Genomic DNA, 22,663 nt, shown 5'->3' on the forward strand with positions numbered 1-22,663 from the left:
AATTACCTAGTTGTGTGACTTTGGGCAAGCCACTTAACCGCATTTGCCATGCAAAAAACCCCTAAAAAATAAATAAATGGGATCAATTTTGCTTCTACTTCCAGCGAACACCAAATGGTGGGCGACACCGGTGCTGCAGGAGGAGCGGGAGGCCCTGGGCCAGGCGTCGGAGCTCGTGGCAGCTCCCGCGGTGGCTTCGTCAGCAGAGGCCGAGGCAGGGGCCGGGCCGTGGTCAAGGCCAAGGGCGCGGCCATGGAGCCCGGGGAGGAAAGGCCGAAGACAAGGAGTGGGTTCCCGTCACTAAGCTGGGTCACCTCGTCAAGGACATGAAGATCAAGTCTTTGGAAGAGATTTATCTTTTCTCCCTTCCTCTCAAGCAGTCTGAGATCATAGATTTCTTCCTGGGATCTTCATTGAAAGATGAGGTTCTGAAGATCATGAGATCATGCCTGTTCAGAAACAAACTAGAGCTGGACAATGTACCAGGTTCAAGGCTTTTGTGGCTAATGGTGATTACAATGGCCATGTTGGTCTGGGTGTCAAGTGTTCCAAGGAAGTGGCCACAGCAATTCGTGGTGCTACCATTCTGGCCGAGCTTTCCATCGTTCCTGTGAGACGTGGCTACTGGGGGAACAAGATTGGCAAACCTCACACACTGCCCTGCAAGGTCACTGGGCGATGTGGATCGGTTCTGGTGCGCCTGATCCCCGCCCCTAGAGGTACTGGCATTGTTTCTGCTCCTGTGCCTAAGAAGCTCCTAATGATGGCTGGAATTGATGACGGCTACACTTCTGCTAGAGGCTGTACTGCAACTCTGGGCAACTTTGCTAAAGCCACCTTTGATGCCATCTCTAAAACATACAGCTATCTAACCCCAGACCTGTGGAAGGAGACTGTGTTCATGAAGTCTCCCTATCAGGAATTCACGGATCATCTTGTGAAGACTCACACTCGAGTGTCTATTCAGAGGACGCAGGCAGCTGCTGTGGCAACCATATAGATTTGTTTTTTATAAACAAGGAATAAATTTAGCTATGCCTGCTAAAAAAAAAAAAAAGTTACCCAAGGGGCTGCCAAATCTCACTGCTACTTTTAGGGGAGAGACAACCCCATAGCCTGGACTGCCTGTGTACAGGGTTGTGACTACAGCTCCCAGTGTATCCGCACCTGCTGCTTCATCCCTTAGTTGTTCCCACAAGACTTTGAGAAATGGTAAAGTCTGGGTGATGTCTTTCAAAAGTTGTATTTAAGTGAGGTAGAGTTGCACAAAGTCATCTTCCTTACTCTCTCTTCCAAAGTCATCATGATCCAGAATGGCAAGGCAGAGTCAAGACAATTGGTGATGGCTCTAGATTCAGTGGATGATCTTGGCATCATCGATGTCTAAGTTCTAAGCACTCCATAGAACCTACTTCACTGGCTTCCTGGCTGTTGGAATGAAATATTCTTGTCCATCCATTCCACCAGTGGAAGATTTCACATGCTTTGGGTAGACCCCTCCCCCATAACTCACTGATGACTTTGAGACTACCTTAGTTATCCTCAATCTGGTTTAGGCTGCCTGCCAAAACAGTTTCCTGGACTGTGGTCACTGTGAAAGCAACATCTTCTTGGAGCCATAGGTGAGAGTTAGATGACTTAAGTGGACATCAAAAGTGTAAAACAGCCCTGAAAAGCCCTCACACCAAAGGTACTCATATTCTCTGAAACACCCTATACCCATATAAATGTGATGGAGTACAATTGTTCTTTAAGCATTCATGAGGGGTGGCTAGGTGGTGTAGTAGATAAAGCACCAGCCTTGGAGTCAGGAGTACCTGGGTTCAAATCTGGTCTGACACTTAATAAATTACCTAGCTGTATGGCCTTGGGCAAGCCACTTAACCCCATTTGCCTTGCCAAAAAAAAAAACCCAAAAAAGAATTCATGAACAGGGGCAGCTAGATGGCACAGTGGATCGAGCACCAGCCCTGGAGTCAGGAGTATCTAGTTCAAATCCATCCTCAGACACTTAAGAATTACCTAGCTGTGTGGCCTTGGGCAAGCCACTTAATCCCCTTGCCTTGCAAAAACTAAAAAAAAAAAATTCATGAGCAGTGAAACCAAGATGGCATAGTAAAGACAGGAACTCCACAAGCTGTCCCCCAAACCACTCCAAACACGTTTAAATAATGATTCTGACCAAATTCTAGAGTAGCAGAACCCACTATAAGACTGAGTGAAACAATTTTCCAGCCCAAGACAACTTGGACAATACACAGGAAAGTTCTGTCACACTGGGGTTAGAAAGGGGCCACAGTCCAAGGCACCTGAGCAAATTGACTCAGGTGCCATCCAGGAACAGTAGGCACCTGGGTCCCTGAGGGCATCTGGGTCCATGGTAGAGAAGCTGTTTCTAGACATCTCAGTCCAAGGATTGCCAAGGACAATTGGAAAGGGCAGCAGGAAAACTCTGCCACAGCTCAGACCTGAGCACAGCCCTGGCACTAGGACTAGGAGTAGGTCTGGGGACCAACAGGGAGCCACCTAGTAGCTGTTTCCAGAATTCTTGGGCCACAGATGGCAAGGGGGGTGGTCAGGGGAGATTGCAGAAGTCTCTCTGCTATCCCTGAGGCAGGACTCTGTTACTATGCCCATATTCTGATTCAGATTTTAGTCTGGGGGCCCAGTCCCAGAGATTTACTGCCATAGAGGAACAGGGACACTCCTCATGGTTCCATGGCATAAAGGAGTGCTTGTGGTCATCAACAGACCAGAACATGGGCCAGGAAAGCAGTCATAGCCCTTCATAAGACCTTGAAGGAATTGATGTCCCTGGGGAGTTGGGGGGGGCGGGAATGGAGTGTCCTGAAAATAGCTGTAAAAACCCTGAAAAGCATGGAAGAGTGTATCTTACACCCTGGAAGCAGAGCTCCATCATAACAAAAAGTTAAAATCAATCCACGAGCTGGGGAAATGAGCAAACAACAGAAGAAAAAATAATCCAACCATAGGCAATTACTTTGTTCCTAAGAAGGATCAAAATATAAAGTCAGAAGATAACAAAGTAAAAGCTCTGTATCCAGAGACTTCAAGAAAAACAATAATTGATCTCAGGCTATGGAAGAGCTCAAAAATATTTTGAAAATCAACTAAAGGAGGTAGAGGAATAATTGGGAGGAGAAATGAAAGTGATGTGGGAAAATCATGAAAACCAAGTCAGCAGCTTGGTGAAGAAATTACAAAGAATACTGAAGAAAATTACATCTTAAAAACCAGTTTGTGTCGAATGGAAATAGCAGTCCAAGGGGAAATAACATACACACTCAATCTGGTAGAGAAATTTATCTTACCTTAGAGGAAAATCAGAGAGGAAAGGAATGGGAGAAAAAAGGGACAGGGGGAGGGGAAGGGGACTTTGGGGGGGGGTATAATTATTTTAATCTTTATCTTCAATAAATAAATAAACATTTATTATATTCTTACTATGCCAAAGCTGAGGATACAGGAAAAAAAACCAAAAGCAGTGTGTACCCTAATATATTCTGACATTCTTATGGGGAGACAACCTATAAAGATAAAATATATTTATGTATTTTATACATAATTTATATATATATATATATATATATATATATATATATATGTAGCTCTATTGAGCGTTTGTGTGCCTCCTTCAGAACTGCTTGGAAGTCTTCTTATTCTATTAAAGATTTAATTTTGTCCTTCAGTAGAATGTTGCTGTTGTTCAGTTTGTTTGGTAATGACTAACTCTTTGTGACCCAATTTGAGGTTTTCTTGTCAAAGTTACTGGAGTCATTTGCCATTTCCTTCACCAGTTATTTTTACAGATGAGTAGCTGAGGTAAACAGGGTTAAATTACTTGCCCAGGATCACACTGTTAATAAGTATCTGACATTAGATTTGAACTCATGAAGAAAAGTCTTCCTGACTCCAAATCCTGTGCTCTATACATTGAGCTTCCCTTTGAGACTGAAGGAATCTTAAAGGTCACTTAGTTGACCATTCATTTCACAGAGGAAGAAACTTAGGTATGGAAAGGCTAAGTGATTTGTCCAAGGTTACTTGTCTAATTAAGGACAAAATCGGGACTTCTGAATTGAAATTTCATGATTTTTCTAACTCCACTCTTGTATCTTGTGATATTATTCTTTGTACCTTGTCAAAAGTCTGTTCATTACAAATAACTCCTTATAATGCAAAGATAATTTGATGGAGGTATCTGGGTTCAAGTCTATCTCATCCCATGGATTTTAACTCCTGACTGGCACCCAGGTTTAAAGATGAGAAACATTCTCATTCTCTTACTAGATTCTAAACATCAGGAAATAGCTTTTGTAGTATAAATAGAAGTGTGGAATTCTTCATCCTTCATCTCCAGTCTCATAGAGAAAGAGCATGAAGTCTATGAACACTTACCATATAGTCAGGAAGAAGGTGAAGAAAGGAGCAGACACTATCAGTTGGAATTTGTGCCATTCCTGGATAAAAAAGGCCAGAACCCCAAGAAGAAGATGTCCCACACTGAAGCATAGACCTATCATGACTGCTACCAGGGGCCGGTACTGAGTGCTGGTCCACTCCAAGACTGAAAGGAAATCCCAGCACAGGATTAATTTCAGACCCAGGCGAGATCCCCAATTCTCACCTGTGCAAACATTAAAGAAACCCAACAAAAAAGACTTACCAAGGGACCTACTGCTAGATATGACTCCTGATATTGAAAACCCAAGCAGGAAGCGAAGACAACAGTAAACTAGGAATGTCTGGGCAAAGGCAGATCCAGTGCTGGTGACAGTCACCATGAGGAAACTTGGAAGCAGTATTCGTTTTCATCCAAACCTACATTTTGGGAAACCTGACATAGGGACTTCAGGGCAGTGGCATGAAGTCATCTCTCCCCTCAGTATTCCTCACTGTGCATAGTCTTCATTGCTATCCCCACTCCTCATCTCCTCCCTCTAGCTTCCCTGGCTTCTTTAAGTTCCAGCTAAAATTCCACCTTCAGAAAGAGGCCTTTCTCAATTCTCCTTAAAGCCAGCACCTTCCTACTGAGACTACCCCAGTTTATCATGTATGTTTCTTGCATGTGCCTAGTTGTTTCCATGTTGTCTTCCCCAATAAATATGATCCCCTTGAAGTCAGGAACTGTTTTATTTTGTTTTCTTTCCCAGCTCTTAGCCCATACAGTTCTTGGTACATAGTAAATGTTTCAGAAATGCGTGTCGATGAAGGGAGAGGCAAGATGGCACAGGAAAGGCAAGGACTCAAAAGCACTCTCCCCCAAAGCCCTCCAAATACTTTTAAATAATATTCAAAAGAAACTCTAGAGAGACAGAACCCCCAAAAAAGAGTGAAACAATTTTCCAGCCCAAAATAACTCAGAAAGTCAGCAAGAAAGGTGTGTTGAACCAGAGTGAAGGAGCTGGACAGTCCAATATAGGCCCCACTAGTGCAGCCCTGGTCCCAACAAACCAGGAGTAGACCTTGGGAGTCCCTGAATCAGCAGTAATGACTGTTTTCTGAGCTCTCAAATCACAGACAGTAAAGGGGTTGCACAGCAGGACAAATGGAATTACAAAGGTCTCTTGGCTAGCAATGTTGCTTTGTCTATACTTGGATCCTGGTTGCAATCCTGCAATCCCAGTACAAGGAGAAGAACTTGTGCACCAGAATTTGGGACCACAATGGAGAGGGAAACTCTTCACAGTTCCAGGGCAGGATAAAAAGTGCTTGTAGTCACTCACAGACCAGAGCACAGACCAGGAGAGTAGAAAATACTTCTCTTTAAATCATACCACCTTGAGAGAACTGAAAACATATAGATTCCCAGAAGTTGCTCTGGAAACATCTATACAAACCCCAAAAGCTTGGGATAGGGAGCTCTAATCAAGTCACAGGTTGGGAAAATGAGAAAACAACAGAAAAAAATCCAACTTTAGAAAGTTCAAAGTGACAAAGAATTTCAAAACAACACTCAGAGGAAGATAACAAAGTCAAAGCTCCTATATAACCAAAGCTACCAAGAAAAAAATATGAATTGGTCTTAGGCAATTGAATAGCTTAAAAAGAATTTTGAAAATCAAGTAAGAAAGGTAGAAGAAAAAGAGAAATGAAAATGATGCAAGAAAATCATGAAAAATAAGTCAGCAACTTAGTAAAAGGAAATACTTCAAAAATTACTAAAGTAAATAACACCTTAAAAAACAGAGTAGGTCAAATGATAAAAGAGATCCAAAAAAGTCAATGAGGAGAAAAATTTCTTAAAGAGCAGAATTGGTCAAATGGGAAAAGAGGCATAAAAATTCACACAAGGAAAAAACTCCTTAAAAAAACCAAATTTGCCAAATGAAATAAGAGGTATGGAAGAAAATAGTTCCTTAAAAATTAAAATAGAGCAAATGAAAGCTCTATTTATAAGAAATCAAGAAAAAATAAAAAAATAAAAATAATAAAGGACAATGAGAAATATCTCTTTGGAAAAACAACTGGCCTGGAAAATACATGCAAGAGAGATCATTTAAAAATTAATGTTCGGGGGAGGGGGGGCTAGGTGGCATAGTGGATAGAGCACTGGCCCTGGAATCAGAAGTACCTGAGTTCAATCTGGCCTCAGACACTTAATAATTACCTAGCTGTGTGGCCTTAACCCCAATGCCTTACAAAAACCTAACAAAAAAAATTTTTTAAATTAATGTTCCACCCAAAAGCCATGATTAAAAAGAACCTAGACATTATCCTTCAAGAAATTATCAAGGAAAATTTTCCTAATATTCTAGAAGCAGAGGGTAAAATAGAAATTAAAAGAATTCATCATCCTTCCTCCTAAAAGAGATTCTAAAAAGAAAACTACAAGAAATATTATAATCAAATTCCAGAGCTCCAAGATGATGTAGAAAATACTGCAAGCTTCCACAAAGAAACAAATATGAGTCACAGTCAGGATAACTCAAGATTTAGCAGCTGCTATATTAAAGCATTGTAGGGCTTGGAATCTGATGTTAGAGAAGGTAAAAGAGCTTGGACTACAACCCCAGGGGCGAGCATAATCTTTCATGTGAAAAGATAGAAATTCAGTGACAAAGCGAACTTTGAAGCTTTCCTGATGAAAAAAAACAAAGCTGAACAGAAAATTTGATCTGTTTATGTGCTTAAATTGTGAGATGATTCTGATAACTAATGAGATAACTAATGAGAATATCCTCATTATTAGAGCAGTTAAAAGGATGTGTGTGTCTGGAGAGACAGAGACAGACAGACAAACAGGGAGAGAGACAGAGACAGACAGACAGAGAGACACAGACACAAACAGAGGGAAAGAGAAAGACAGAGCAGGTGTGAGATGAACATGAAGTAATGATATCTAAAAAAATAAAATTAAGAGATGAGAGAGTAATATACTGTGGATAAAGGGAAAATTAGAATCTTAATAAAAGAGATAAGAAAAGCTTTTACAGTGGAGAGGAAGAGAGGTGAGATGAAGGATGAAGTGATGAGAATTGGATCAGTTGTCAGAATTGGATCAAAGGGAATAACATATACCCTCAGCTGGGTTAGAAATATAGCTTGCCTTACTGGAAAGTAAGAGGGGGAAGGAGATAGAGGTAGGGGGCAATAGAAAAGAGGGCAGATTTGGGGAGGGGGGTAATCAGAAGCAAAACACTTTTAAGGAGGGTCAGGGGGAAAGATGAAAGAGAATAGAAGAAACTAGGGGGAAATAGATGGAGAGCAATACAGTTAGCAGGAGTAACTGTGAAAAATTGGAAGCAAATTTCTCTGATCATGACCATGTTTTTGAAACAAACACAAAATAGTCAAATTCATAAATGAATGATTGAAGAGGAACAGTTTTCCACTCATTGTTTGGAGAAAAGCAAATTAAGATAATTCTGAGGCAATACCTTATACCTATTAGATTGACAAATGTTGGAGAGGATGTAGGGAACATAATACATTAATATATTGTTAGTGAAGTTGTGAATTGATTCAAGCAATCTGTGGGGCAATTTGGAACTAGAGCCAAAAGGTGATAAAAATCATGCATGCCCTTTAATCTAGCAATGATGCCACTAGATCTGTATCCCAAAAGAGATGAAAAAGGGAAAGGAAAAGGACTAATATATATATAAGAGTATTTATGGCAGTTCTTTTCTGGTAACAAGAAATTTGGAAGGATAGCAAGTCAGTTGGTGAATGACTTGAACTCATTGTGAGGTGTGATGGAATGTTAGTTTGCTAAAAGAAATTATGAACAGTGGGGGTTTTGCCCTTAGTTGTAATTCCTCTTTGACAACATTACTAATATAAAAATATGCTAAACATGATTATACATGTACAACTTTTAGAGGGTAGTCACTGCTCACCTCCTGAAAGAGATCCCAAAAGAAAAACTTCAGGGAATATTATAGCCAAGCTCCAAAACTCCCAAGTCAAAGAGAAAATATTAAAAGTTACAAGAAACAAGCAATTCAACTACCAAGGATCCATAGTCAGGAATACACAGGATCTGGCAGCCGTCTACATTAAGGGCTTGTAGAGTTTGGAATATGATATTCCAGAAGGCAAAAGATCTTGGTTTACAATTGAGAATCAACTACCCAGTAAAACTAAACATCCTCGGGGTGGCTAGGTGGTGCAGTGGATAGAACACCAGCCCTGGACTCAGGGGGACCTGAGTTCAAATCCAGCCTCAGACACTTAATAATTACCTAGCTGTGTGGCCTTGGGCAAGTTACTTAACCCCATTGCCTTGCAAAAACTAAAAAAACAAAAACAAACAAACAAACAAAACTGAACATCCTCTTTCAGGGGAAAAGATGGACCTTCAATGAAACAAGGGGCTTTCAAGCTTTCCTATTGAAACCACCAGAGCTGAACAGAAAGTTTGATCTCCAAGTACAGGACTCGGGGGAACCATAGAGGGGGTGGACAAGAAGGACTAACTATGAGGAACTTAATGATACTGAACTGTTTGTATTCCTGCACAGGAAGAAAATACTGATAATTCATATGAACTTTGTCATTTATAAGAGCTGTTAGAAGGAGCATATATAGACAGGACATAGGAAGGAGTGGAATAAAATAGTATGATATAGTAAAAAGATGGAGTCAATGGGTGATAAAGGGAAGTACTGGAAGGAAGGGAAAGGAGATGAAGAAGGGGCTAAGAAATTTCACATAAGAGTCAAGAAAAAGCTTTTTCATTGGAGTGGAATGGGGGAAGGTGAAGGGGGGATGAGTGAGCCTTCATTGTCATCAGAGAGGAAATAACATACACACTTAATAGGTTGAGGAAATCTATCTTACCCTAGAGAGAAAGGAGAAGAAAGGAATGGGATAAGGGGGAATGGGGGAGGGAAGGAGGAATGGGTGGTAGAAGAGAGAAGATCATGGGAGATACAACATATTTTTGAACAGGGGGCAGGGTGAAAGGAGAAAGAGAATAGAACAAATGAGAGTGGGAAGGAATAGAGTGGAGGGAAATACAGCAAGTGATAGAAACTGTGGAAAGAATATTGAAGCAACTTCTCTGGTGGACTTATAAAGAAGGCAACTCATCCCAGAGACAGAGTCACTGGAATCTGAACACAGACTGGAGTACATTTTTTTCCTCTCTCACTATTCTTGAGGGTTCTCATCTTCTGGGGGAGGGGGTTATGTTTACTCTTATAACAAGATTATTGCAATAATGTAAAATAAATTACAAAAGAAAAAAGATTGTGAAAGAATACAAAAAAATGAGAGGTAGAAACTACTATTGTATATAATTGGAAAACAAATAAAATATTTATATAATAAAAAAGTGCCTCAAGAAAAAAAAAAGTTTGTTGCCTGACTAACCTTTGTCCCACATTCAGCCCACCACCAATCTATTTTACTGGGTTCTTTCCAGTCTTAGCTCCATTTCCACCCACAGTCTCAAATCTAGCCCTGCATCTTCTTCGTGTTATTGTGGACTATTGGCATAGCATGAGGAAAAAAGAAAGTACTTGGTCTGAATAATGCTTTTGTCAGTAGGTAGAGGACCTTGGAAAGGTTTCTTTATTTCCCTGGATCTTGGATTTTTAAATAAGTGGGGTGAACTAAGTGATCTATTTTATCATCTTCCAACTTTTAGCTTTTTAGCCACAGGTTCCCTGGGGCACAGAAATATCTGTGACCAGATGAAACTCACCTGTCTGACAGACAGCCCCATATGAGAAATCCCATCAGAATCCCAGAAAGAAATATTGACTGAGCCAAGGACTTCATTGACTGGGAGTCACACACCAGATCCCACTGAAAAAGAAGAGAAGAGTATTAAGATCTTAATGTGAGGAGAGAGAATGTGGGGGCTCAAGACTCCAGTGGTTGATGTGTAAGAGAAAGTCTATTATGGGAAATATTTTGACTCAGACTTCTTGCCCCACCATGAAAAGAAGAAGGCACTGACACTGTCATAGTCATACATCATAGCAAGTTGAACTTAGGACATTAATTTCTAGCCTGTTTTGACTCTGACCTTTGTGATATATCCCATTATCTTCCCTCTTCTGATATGTAATCTTTTATCCTCTCCTGCTTTCTATAAAATTCCAATGTATCCACACTTTTTATATATTTGATATTCCATATAAGGCTGCTGAAGATCTCTGACTTTTATTCTCAAACAGATGAGTCTATATTTTGAGCATAAAGAATATCTGCATTATTGATCTGGTATTTTTCAATAGGATCTAATCAATAGATGAATCCTCCACTAATTTTTTTAATCACAAAGGGAATTGTGAATTGAAGGAGTAGCAGAGAAGAAAAATCTGATTGTATCATTCACCAAGAAATCAAATTCCAATCAGTGTTACCCCTTCGAAAGGAAAATGAAATCTTGATGGGATGGGAATGAGGCAACAGAAAGAACCTCTTACCTCAGTCACAATGGAAGAAGTGATGAGGCTTTGATCATAAACCCAGCCATCTATACATGGCTCCATCTTCAACAGGCTCTGGTTTTGTCCTGTGACATTTGGGAACAAGGGCAGCCACTGTGGCCAGGAGAACTGGAGATATCTCTCTAGTTTCCCATTGGAATCCAGGGGGATGGAAAGCTTTAGTAGGGAACTAAAATTAAGGTTCTTACTGACATTGAGCAAAGTTGAGGTATTGTCAAGGAAGGGAATCTGACACCGGTGATTAGGGACAAAGGCTGTGAAGTTCTCTAGCAGAAAATGACAACTTATAAATATTAGAGGGATAACCAGAGAGAGAACTTGAAGAATCTGGAATCTTCCCCTAACTCCAACTTCAGAGAGGAGATCATCAAAGACTATCATGACTGGAATTTTGGTCCCAAGAAGAGAATTCCTTCAGAGGGATACCAAGGGAAGAAAGAAGACATTTAATTGCAACAAAACAAAGGATATATTTTTAGACCAGAACCTTCCTCCTCAGTTTTATAGGGCAATGTAGGTAGGCAGTGTTCTTAGGTCTCCATGGAAATGAGGGTGCCAAAATATTCCTGACCATTCAACCAAAACAAAAACCTGGCACAGGTTTCTTTTCTAGCTGGAAGGATTCATCAGCACCAAGCTTGGGCACTTAAATCCTGTTCCATAAGAGGATCCACACTCACAGGATCCCTAATAGAGTTCCACCCTACACATGAATTCCAAGTAGATGACCTGTTAAATGACTTCATAAACCAGAGTCAATGCCATTTCTGTGTTAAGTATGACAAATAATTTCTGGAATGTATGGCTTAAAAATCAACTTCATATTAAAGATGGGTAGCTTTGACCTGGCTGAGTTAGTTGAGAGCCGGAGAGAATGTGCTGCAGGAATATACTCTCCTGATTATGCCCACTCAGGGCTTTCTCATTCTGATTTGTGGTCAACTCCTCACCTTTGATACTGACCCATTCTTTTCTCTTGATCCCTTTCCTCATGAGCAGGGAGCTGAACATTTCCCTTACATGCCCTGTTTGACTTGGCAAGAGAATCATGGGAGTGGATATAGTCATGGAGTCATCAGTCTGCTTGGTTTCACTACTTGCTTTCCTAAAAAGCAGTTCCTTCAAGATCAAAAGTCAACTTGTTGGGGCAACTAGGTGGCACATTGGATAAAGCGCCGGCCCTGGAGTCAGGAATACCTGAGTTCAAATCCGGCCTCAGACACTTAATAATTACGTAGCCGTGTGGCCTTGGGCAAGTCACTGAACCCCATTTGCCTTGCAAAAACCTAAAAAAAAGTCAACTTGTGAAACACATGGGTGCCCTTGTGCACTTGACTCCAAAGCAACATCACTATGAGATGCTGAGTCTTTGCAGAGGTCTTGGATTAGGTAAGAAATAACCAAAAGATGAGAAATTCAGAGAAAATAGGGCATTTATATTAACCAAATGTACAATAAAATAAGACTGAGTTTTTTCTATGGGCCCTCATGAGGAAAACAAACCAATTTGCTTATGTTCTTTCTTTATTCAACCAAGAGATTGTATTCTTAGTCATCTGGAAACCATTCAAGATCCCATGGATCTCACCATGGGGAAGTCAATCAAGGTCATTTGTCTTGATGAGTGTTGGGAAATTTTCTGTAGTGTTTTTGGCATATGCTCCAGGAGAGCAATAGAAATTCTCTGTTATTATCACTCCACCAGACTGAGTCTCAGTTTCCTCATCTGTAAAGCAAGAATAATACCTATATTACTTCACAGATTAAGTGCAATTGACTCCATTTCTCAGAAATGGAAACTAAGGCAGAGAGGGGTGAAGTGACTTGCCAAAGTAGCACTGTTAGTGTCTGAGGTTGGATTTGGACTCAGGTTTTACCACAGCCTAGAGTATCTAGTGAGCACAGTTTCCTTCCCTTTTGTCTCTAAAGACCTAAAGTTAAATCCATTCAAGTATTGAAGCAGATGCTGAATTATCAAAAGTCAATATTTTACAAAGAACAAAATAGTCATCTTTTAAACCTCTTTAAACTAAAGTTCAGCGTTAATCTGCACCATATTGATTAATCTTTATTATATTTAACTGAAGAGACCGAACATGTTCTTGTAGTCATTCCAGAAGAAACAGGAAGGTCTTTGCCTTTGAATCCAAGTACTTTTTTTTCTTTGATGTAGTTTAAGATTCCAAAGTCAGTACCTTCAGGTTCACTTGGAGAGCAGGTGCAGGAAGTTTCTGTACTCAGACTAGTTCGCTGAGTAAGCCTTTAGATAACTGAGTGAAATCCTCCATCAAGAAGGATCTTGTAGTGGATAGAGCACTGACCCTGGAGTCAGAAGGATCTAAGTTCAAATTTGGTCTCAGACACTTAATAATTGCCTAGTAATGTGACCTTAGGCAAGTCACTCTTAACCTCATTGTCTTAAATAAATAAAATTATATAAAAAAAGAAGGATCATGTAAGATTTCAACTCTAGTCCCCCTTTGCAAAGTTTTTTGTCAAGCCTCCCCTTTGGTCTTGATGGTGGACTGAGATGTTAGCTGCTCTGCCTGATTGTTGAACTCCAGCAACAACCCCTTGGAAAATTTCATTGCTGCCAGTCATGCAGTGGAAAGTCTTGACAATGGCACTGTCTTCCCCAGATGCTCCACTTGCCTAACCCTGAATACTTCTGATCATTGGACTGAAAAAACAAGTAGGTTCCTATAACCACAGTGGCAGTCCTAGAGCCAAATGACTTAACACTAAATAATGATGTGTCAGAGCTGGGAGAAAATATTAACAGATCTATAACCCAAGTGTCTTCACCCCTATCGCTGTCACTGAGGCAAGACGTTCCAGAATCAGCCCCAAGAGTTTGGAGAGAAAAGGGTCATTGAACCTTCTCATTCTAGGACATAATTACAGTCTCTCAAAACCATTCCCACTTCTCAATATCATGCCCCATTGTATTTCTTTCCTTCTTTTCTGATATAACCTGATGTGTGGTTCCCTGTCACCTGAAGTGGATTTGTCAGAAAAATGTAACTGGTGGGAGTTCTCATGGACAATGTTATCAGTGGTCATGTTTCAAAGTCCTCTTTTGGTGATCTCTGCTCTCCTAGCCCAGATCTCAGATTAGGAGGAGACCACTGAGGATCCTCAAGAACCACTCTCTGGAGCCCAGAATCCCAGCTTATAAGGCTTCAGAATACTGAACAGAAGAAGGAATCATTCTTCTGGGGTTCCTTCTCACTTGGTGATAGGAAAAATGGAAGTTAGCCTAGTCCAGGAAACAGTATATCATTGCAAAAGAGCCCGTGGCACATGATCATGACTTCTCTTCCATTGTGTTGCTTTGGACATGTCACTCTGGGGTAAGTCTAAGTTCCCTCAACTAAATATGAAGGTGATAGACTGGATTCCATTCCAACTCTGCTCTATTTTCTATGAGCCTAGACCTGAACAAAGTTTGTGCACCCCAAACACCCATCTGCAGGTTCTATATTCCTGGCCTCATAGACAGAACCTTTTCCCATGATACCCTCAAACCTGGGACACACTCTTCTATGGCTGCACACGGTACCAATGGGAAGAACGGTCACAAACTTGGAATAGAATAGTAGAGAATAAGGAATACATATGACCAAGGCAGCTCATACATCTGCCTCTGCAGTATCCCCTTAGGGATAGCAGACTCTCTGGGCTCCCTAGGCTCTCTCCTCTCTGCATTTCAGCTCCCAAAGGCCAAGACTATTCTCTCTAGCCAGGAGTATTTTTGGAAGTTGCTTCCTACCCTAACTGTGTGTATTTATCTGTTGAATATGGTATAACACTAAGCAAGCATTTCTGCTCCAAGGTTCCATGACTGAGGAAGCTGGGGAAAGGTGGAGTAGAGGTGGAGAGAAATCCCCTCCCTCTCCCCCCAGATGCTCAGTGCTGGAGGTACCACATTACAAAAAATTATTATTTGTGTCAAATGTATCCAAAGATGGCAAGCATGGCATTTCCTTGACTATCAGGTAGTAGGACCATCTTTAGCCCATCAATGGCAAGATTCCCTGCTAACTCCCTCAGAGAAATCCTTCAGCTTTATAAAAAGCTAATAGGAGGTCTGCATTCTCTGAAGATCAGAGTCACATCTTTTCCCATCAAACCTTTAGAGATACTTTCGAAACACAACCCATGGGGCTCAGGTTGGCAGACTAAAGACTCTGGAAGTTGGCAGGCAACCATGCTAGGGATCAGAACCTAGCATTATATATGCACAAGGTACCTACAAAACTATTGGAAGAGAAGAGGAATAAGGAAGCACTGATGTCTACTGAGGACCAGACCATGATCTAAATATAAGTGGTACACATTCAATGACAGATAAAGCAAAGAGCATTTTTATCAGCAGGATTGAGCAAGCCAAAGCCCAAAATAAGGACAAAATCAGTGTGTGCACAAATAACAGTCAGGACCAAAGGTAGGAATGGCTGGATTAACAACTGCAAAGAAGGGGCGGCTAGGTGGTACAGTGGATAGAGCACTAGCTCAGGAGTCAGGAGTACCTGAGTTCAAATCTGCACGTAGACACTTAATAATGACCTAGCTGTGTGGCCTTGGGCAAGCCACTTAACCCCATTTACCTTGAAAAAAAACTAAAAAAAAAAAGAATAAAAAAACCAACTGCAAAGAAAATGGCTAAAAACAAGTAAAACCAAAGATATTGTCCACAGAGAGCAATTCCCTAAACTGGAAAATATGCTTATTCAAGCATTGAAGGCAAAGATTAGCCAGAGAAGCAGTTAGAAAGAAGTGAAAAGAATCCAAGTTCTCTTTTAAATTTTGAAATGCTCTCTGTCTTCTTTGGTCCTAAATTCTTCCCTTAACTCGATCAGATAAACTATTCTGGGCTCTCTTAATTTGTTTATAGTATCATGATTAATCATGTACCCATTTTGAATTGGTATGTGGTATAAAATATTGATCTATACCTAATTTCTGCCATAGTGTCTCCCAACATTCCCAGTCATTTTTGTCAAATGATGTATTTTTGTTTCAAAAGCTTGGATCTTTGCATTTATCATATACTACATTACTGTGGTCATTTAATATAATGCAATTTGTACCTATTGTATTCCACTGAACTATCACTCTATTACTCAGTGAGTACCAGATAGGTCTTTTTTTATTTATTTAAGGCAATGGGATTAAGTGACTTACCCAAGGTCACACAGCTAAGTAATTATCAAGTGTCTGAGGTCGGATTTGAACTCAGGTACTCCTGACTCTGGCCAGGGCCAGTGCTCTATCCATTGCGCCACTTAGCTGCCCCAGTACCAGATAGTTTTGATAATTATTGCTTTATGAGACAGTTTGAAATCTGGTATGACTAAACTACTTTCTTTCACATACTTTTCATTGATTTCCTTGATATCCTTGAGCTTTTGCTTTTCTAAATTATTTTTCTAATTTTATAAAAGAAATTTTGAGAGTTTGATTGATATGGTACTGAATAGATCGATTGATTTAGGTAAAATTATCATTTTTATTTTATTGACCAATCTTACCCATGAGCAATTAATTTATTTTATTTGTGAGAAAAGTGTCACAGTTATGTTAATACAGCTCCTGGGTTTGTCTTGACAAATAGACTCTCAACTATTTTGTATTGATAACAGTTATTTTAAGTGGAATTTCGGTCTCTTTGCTGCTGGACTTCATTGGCAATATATAGAAATACTGCTGAGTTATGTGGGTTTCATCTTGTATCCTGCAACATTACTAAAGTTGTTAATAATTTCAAGGTTTTTAGAATTTTCTAAATATAACATTATAACATCTGCAAAGACTGAGCTTTGTTTTCTCACTGCCTAGTCTAATCCCTTTTTGCTTCTCAAAACTAGAGCTCATATTTCTAGCATGCTACTCAACAATAGAGGGACATCCTTGCTTCACATATGATTGTACTGGGGAAAACTTACTTAGCCCTATTATAGATAATTCTTATTGTTTTAGACAAATACTCATTATCATTCTATGCTTTCCAGGGTTTGGGGGTTGTTGCTTTTTAAGTTTTTGCTAGGCAATGGGGTTAAGTGACTTGCCCAAGGCCACACAGCTAGGTCATTATTAAGGATCTGAGACTGGATTTGAACTGAGGTACTCCTGACTCCAGGACCAGTGCTCTATCCTCTATCCTCTGCGCCACCTAGCTGCCCAATTTTTTTGCATTTTGATCTTTAAAGGATGCATTTATTATTTCTGCTTTTCTGCATTTGTATCTTAATCATAGATTCACTTGTCCAATTCTATTCTTTAAGGAATTATTTTCTTCTAAGTTTATACTTTGAGCCTTCCTGTCATCATAATAATTATCGATAGTCAATTTTTTTGTTGTTGTTTTTGCTTTTTGCTCATTTTCCTGATTTTTTTTGTGACTTGGTGTTTTTATGTGAGAATTGGGTTCTGATCCTGCACAATCTCAAACTGTTTATGCTGGGACTTCAAGTTTTGCTAAGGACTTCAGGGCTTAGCTGCTTGCTTTCTCAAGAAGGTAGGCTTCATACCATGGAAACAATGTAAAGACTAACAGACTGCCTTCTGGGGGGGGAAGCAAGATTAAGATGGAAAATGTAAAATTCAAAATAATAAAATCTTTCTAAAAAAAAGGTAAGTTTCCCTTCCAATTTGTACTGGGGGTGGGGCATCACTGCTGGCCTCCCCATGGGTGTAAGGTTTAATGGTTGTCCTTCATTTTTGAAGAAGAACATGACATCAAGGAGATGATGCCATGAAAAACACATGAATTGGATTTGAGGAGGAAGGTCTGTGAAAAGTCACCAACCACACTTTCTCCTCCAGAACCCACTGGATCCAGTGGTCAGATATGGATCAGGACGACAGAAGATGGCCCTAATGGTACCCAAAGTCACACAGCTAGTTAGTGTCAAATATCTGAGGCTGGATTAGAATTCCCATCCTCCTGACTCCAAGACCACTTCTCTATTCACTGCGCCACCTAGCTGCCCCAGGCATGGAGTTTAACTGCTGGCCTGATCTATGGGTTGGGCCTAGGTGCTGGATTGTTAAGGAAATGTTTTTCTGGGGGTTAGGGTTAGGGTTAGGGCTTTCAATTTAATTGGAGATTTTTCATGTTCCTTTTCTAGTGTTTTTAGTTGCATGTTCAATTTATTGATCTGCTTTTTCTCCACTTTATTGATGGAAGCTCTTAGAGCTGGTCTGTCCCAGGAATGGGGCCCTGCTATTGGGTTGCTATAGAACCAAGTCCTCTCTGCTAGCAGGCCCTGGAGAAGGCTGGCTGCTGCTGCTGCTCTTGGACCTCACACCCTCCCACCCTAGTAAGAGAGACCTTTCCTTTTGGGTTGCTTCCTACACAGTTTCTACCATCTTGGCACCAGAAGTTTCTGAAGAAAGTACATTGGAAGGGGGCAGCTAGGTGGTGCAGTGGATACTGGCCCTGGAGTCAGGAGTACCTGGGTTCAAATCTGACCACTACCTAGCTGTGTGGCCTTGGGAAAGCCACTTAACTCCATTTGCCTTGCAAAAAAACTAAAAAAAATAAAAAGTACATTAGAAACCTTAACATGTTGGAGAAATCAGTTACAACTATTAGTCCAGCACCTCTTTGATTGATTCTAACAGCCTGCTTCTAAGACAGAGAATAAATAAACATTTATTAAATACCTGCTATTTAACAGGCATTATGCTAAGTGCTGAGAGGACAAAGAAAAGCTAAAGATACCCTTGCCCTTAGAGAGCTCCTGGTCAAAGGGAGAGACAATATGCACAAACATACTACATACAGGACAAATTACAGATAATTGACAGGAGTCAGGTACTGGAATTAAGAGGGATTGGAAAGGCTCCTTACATGAAAGATTTTAGCTGAACCTGGAAGGAAGTTCAGGAAGGCATGAGGCAGAAAGCAGGAAGAAGAGTATTGTGGGCATGGATGAGACAAAAAAAATTTCATCACCCTGAATCCCCAAACCTCCAAATCTGAGAATTGGAAGGGAAGTCAACAGTCTCCAGATCAGTCCATCCTTGAAAGGTGCCCAGCTAGCTTGGTACATAGAATGTCAGAGCTGAGAGGGAACTTGGAAGATACAATGTTGGCTCTGGGAGGGACAGTAAATGATCATCTAATACAGGGGCTCTTTTTCAAATTAAATTTTATTTCATTTTCAGTTCTAAATTCTCTTCCTCTCCCTGTTCCATTCTCTACATAGAGGAAAAATAGAAAAACAAAGTCCATTATAATATAGTCATACAAAATAAATTTCTTCATTATCCATGCTAAAAAATAAAAATAGAATAAAATATGCTTTAACCTGCTCAATGACTATGTCAGCTCTCTCTGTCTCTGCTCTGACTTTGACTCTGTCTCTGTCTCTCTCTATTCTCTCTCTCTCTCTCTCTCTCTCTCTCTCTCTCTCTCTCTCTCTCTCTCTCTCTCCCTCCCTCCTCTCTGCTGGTGAATAGCATTTTTCATCATGAGTGGTGAGACATTGTGCTGATTACAATTCCTCTAAGTCTTTTATAATTAATCATCTTTCCAATATATCAAGTTTTTCTGATTCTGTTCACTTCATTTTGCAACAGTTCATATAAATCTTCCCAGGTTTTCTTTGAAAACTCTTTCCCTTTATCCTTTCTCATAGCACAATAGTCCTATATTGCATCCATAAACCATAACTAGTTTAGTCATTCCTCAATTGATCAGCCTAGTCTCAGGTTCCAATTCTTTTGCCACCACAAATGAAGCTGCTATAAATATTCTTATATCTATGGGTCCTTTTCCTCTGTCTTTGATCTGTTTGGGGGTACAAGCATAGGAGCATTATTATTCAGTCAAAGGATATGTACAGTTTAATACTTTGGGAGCATAGTTTGAAATTGTTCTCCAGTGTGATTAGACTAGTTCAAAGCTTTTTCTAGAATGCATTAGTGTCCCTATTTTCTCACATTCTCTCCAAGATGTCATTTTTATTTCTGTTATCTTACATCAATCTGATGAATGTAAAGTAGTATCTCAGAGTGCTTTTAATTTTTATGTCTTCAATCATTAATGATTTAGAATATGTGGCTATTGATTCCTTTGATCTCTTTCTCTGAAAACCACCTCAATATCTTTTCACCATTTTTCAATTCAATTATTGCTCTTATTTTTGTAAATTTGATCCATCTCCTCATATCTTTTAGCAAAGAGACTTTAGTCAGAAAATCTTGATGTAAAGATTTTGCTTTCTACTTCCTGCTTTTCTTCCCATTATAATTTCATGAATTTTGTTTTGCAAAACCTTGTTTTTATTTTATGGAATCAAAAGCATCCACTTTTACTTCCTATAAACCTCTATTGCTTGATCATAAACTCTCCACCTATCCAAGATCTGATAGGTAATTTTTTTCCATACTTCAATAATTTGCTTATGATAGCACCCTTTATGTCTCAATCAACTACCCATTTTGATATTATTACCTTGGTCTATGGGTTCTCCCAGCATTTTTGGTCAAATAGTTAGCTTATGTCCCCAGAACTAAGATCTTTGTGTTTAGCAAGCATAAATTGCTGAGTCCATTTCCTTCTGTATATATTTGGTACCTAATCTGTTCCATGGATCAACCTTTCTTTCTTATCAAAATTGCCTTGATGATTACAGCTTTGTTGTTTGAGATCTGGTCCTGTTAGTTTTCCCCTTCCCTTCCTTTCTCTTTTTTATTTCACTGAATGCCCTGACATTATTAAACTTGTATTCCTCTTGAAGAATTTTGTTATGATTTTTGTGTAGTTTTATTAAGTAACTATGGCTCTGAATAAGTAAAATAAATTAGGTGGTGTTGTCATATTTGTCTTGTTGGCTTGGCTTATCCATAATCAATTAATAATTCTCCAAATATTTGATTTGTATTTATTGGTGTGAAAAGCATTTTGTAATTGTATTCATATACTGTTACTTATTTGCTCCAGAAACAAACACAAAATGTTCTGTTGGGCATTCAAAGTCCTTCATAATCTAGCCCACTTCAAACTTTCCCATTTTCTTATGCCTCTTTTCCCAATATATACTCTCTTTTTTTTTAGTTTTTGCAAGGCAATGGGGTTAAGTGGCTTGCCCAAGGCCACACAGCTAGGTAATTATTAAGTATCTGAAGCCAGATTTGAACTCAGGTACTCCTGACTCCAGGGCCGGTGCTTTATCCACTGCACCACCTAGCCACCCCATCCCCAAGATACTCTTAATCCAGTGACACTATCTTCCTGACTGTTCCACGAACAAGATATTCCATCTCTAATTTGTGGATTTGCTCTCTCCATTCCCCATGCCTGGAAACCTCTCCTTTCTCATCTCAATCCAATGATTTCCCTAGTTTCCTTTAAGTAGCAACTAAAAATATAACCTTTTCAGGAAGCCTTTCCCAATTCCTCTTAATTCTGTGACTTCCCCTTATTTCTTGTCTGAATGATCTCTCATTGGATTATAAATTACTTGAAAATGATGACTGCCGTTTGTCTCTTTTTGCAATATTAATGCTTAGCACAGGGCTTAGCATGTAGAAGAGAGGCAACAAGTGTTTATTGACTTAGTGACTGAAAATTTTCAAATTTCCCCCAAAAAGAAGTATTGTCATAAATATTGTAGAATAGAATACACACTGTGAATCTCTTTTATGTATAAAGCTTTTCCTTCTAAGTTTTTGACGTATTCAATTTGCTACCTTGGAAGGTATTCTGTTGGTCTGAAATTTTTTTGTCTTTTTTTTTCATTCTTTCCACATTTGTTTAGGAGGAGGGATTTAGAAACTTTAGCCCTACCCTTTCTACCTCACTGACCTCCCTTCCAGTGAAATAAAAGAAAAAGAAATCTATGAAACAAATACACATAGTTAAGCACAAGAAATTTGCCCATTGGACATGTCTAAATATGTGTGCCTCGTTCTGTATTTTCAGTATATCACTTCTCTGTCAGGAGATGTTTCTCATCAGTGCTCTAAAATCATGTTTGGTCATTGCACTGATCAGAGTTGTTAAGTTGTTTTCCAAAAAATGTAATTTTTATTTAAAAAATATTCTTATTTTACTGACTTCACTCTGTGTAAATTCTCAAATGTCTGACAGATGTCTTTCTCTTTCATCATTTCTTAATGTTGAAATATCATTATATCAAATTTATATACCATGTAAGTGTCAAATGCTATCTGGCCCAGGGCAGAGCCAAGATGGCAGGGAGAAGCAAAGAACTTCCATAAACTCTCCCTAGCTTCCCTCAGAAAGAACATTAATCAAACCACTAAATGGATTCTGGAGAGAGACAGAATCTATGAAAAAGACAGAGTGAAGCATTTTTCAGCTTAAGATATCTTGGAAGGACTTCAGGAAAGGTCCGTCTCACTGGGGTAGAGATTGTTGCCCAGCACAATTTGCAGAATCCAGCACAGGGAGCAGAGATTAGTGTAGGCAGGGTGTGTAGAAAGCTAGCTAGAGACTCTCATCTACAGTAAAGATGAGCAATTAAGACCCCTGGATCTCAGCTGAATAGGTAGATAGCACAGGAGAGCAGTTGTGAGGGCTTCAATTCTAGTGCAAAGTTCAATTCCAGAGTTGCCACTCTGCACAGTTGACATGATTAGGCTCAGGCTACTGTAGTTCAGTGAGCAATGGAGCAATGGAGGTCACAACATGGAAAGTCTGTGAACCAGTCCCTCCCTTAACAAAAACAGTTTGGAAAAGCATCCCCTGTGACCCAGGA

General features: G+C 39.7%; 1 protein-coding gene and 1 pseudogene across 1 annotated transcript in view; one reads left to right on the top strand and one right to left on the bottom strand.

Annotated features, from left to right (window-relative positions):
- Positions 1-11,309, bottom strand: part of LOC141519408 (solute carrier family 22 member 11-like) — a 49,214-nt gene extending 37,905 nt beyond the window's left edge. The window contains 4 exon segments of the mRNA XM_074231655.1: positions 4,420-4,588; positions 4,688-4,842; positions 10,175-10,278; positions 10,905-11,309. Coding sequence (XP_074087756.1) covers positions 4,420-4,588; positions 4,688-4,842; positions 10,175-10,278; positions 10,905-11,309 — 833 coding nt within the window.
- Positions 115-1,000, top strand: LOC141517178 (small ribosomal subunit protein uS5 pseudogene; annotated as a pseudogene).
- Positions 11,310-22,663: the final 11,354 nt, after the last annotated feature.

This window comes from Macrotis lagotis, chromosome 3, assembly GCF_037893015.1.
Source record: "Macrotis lagotis isolate mMagLag1 chromosome 3, bilby.v1.9.chrom.fasta, whole genome shotgun sequence".
NCBI classification, from domain to species: Eukaryota; Metazoa; Chordata; class Mammalia; order Peramelemorphia; family Peramelidae; genus Macrotis; species Macrotis lagotis.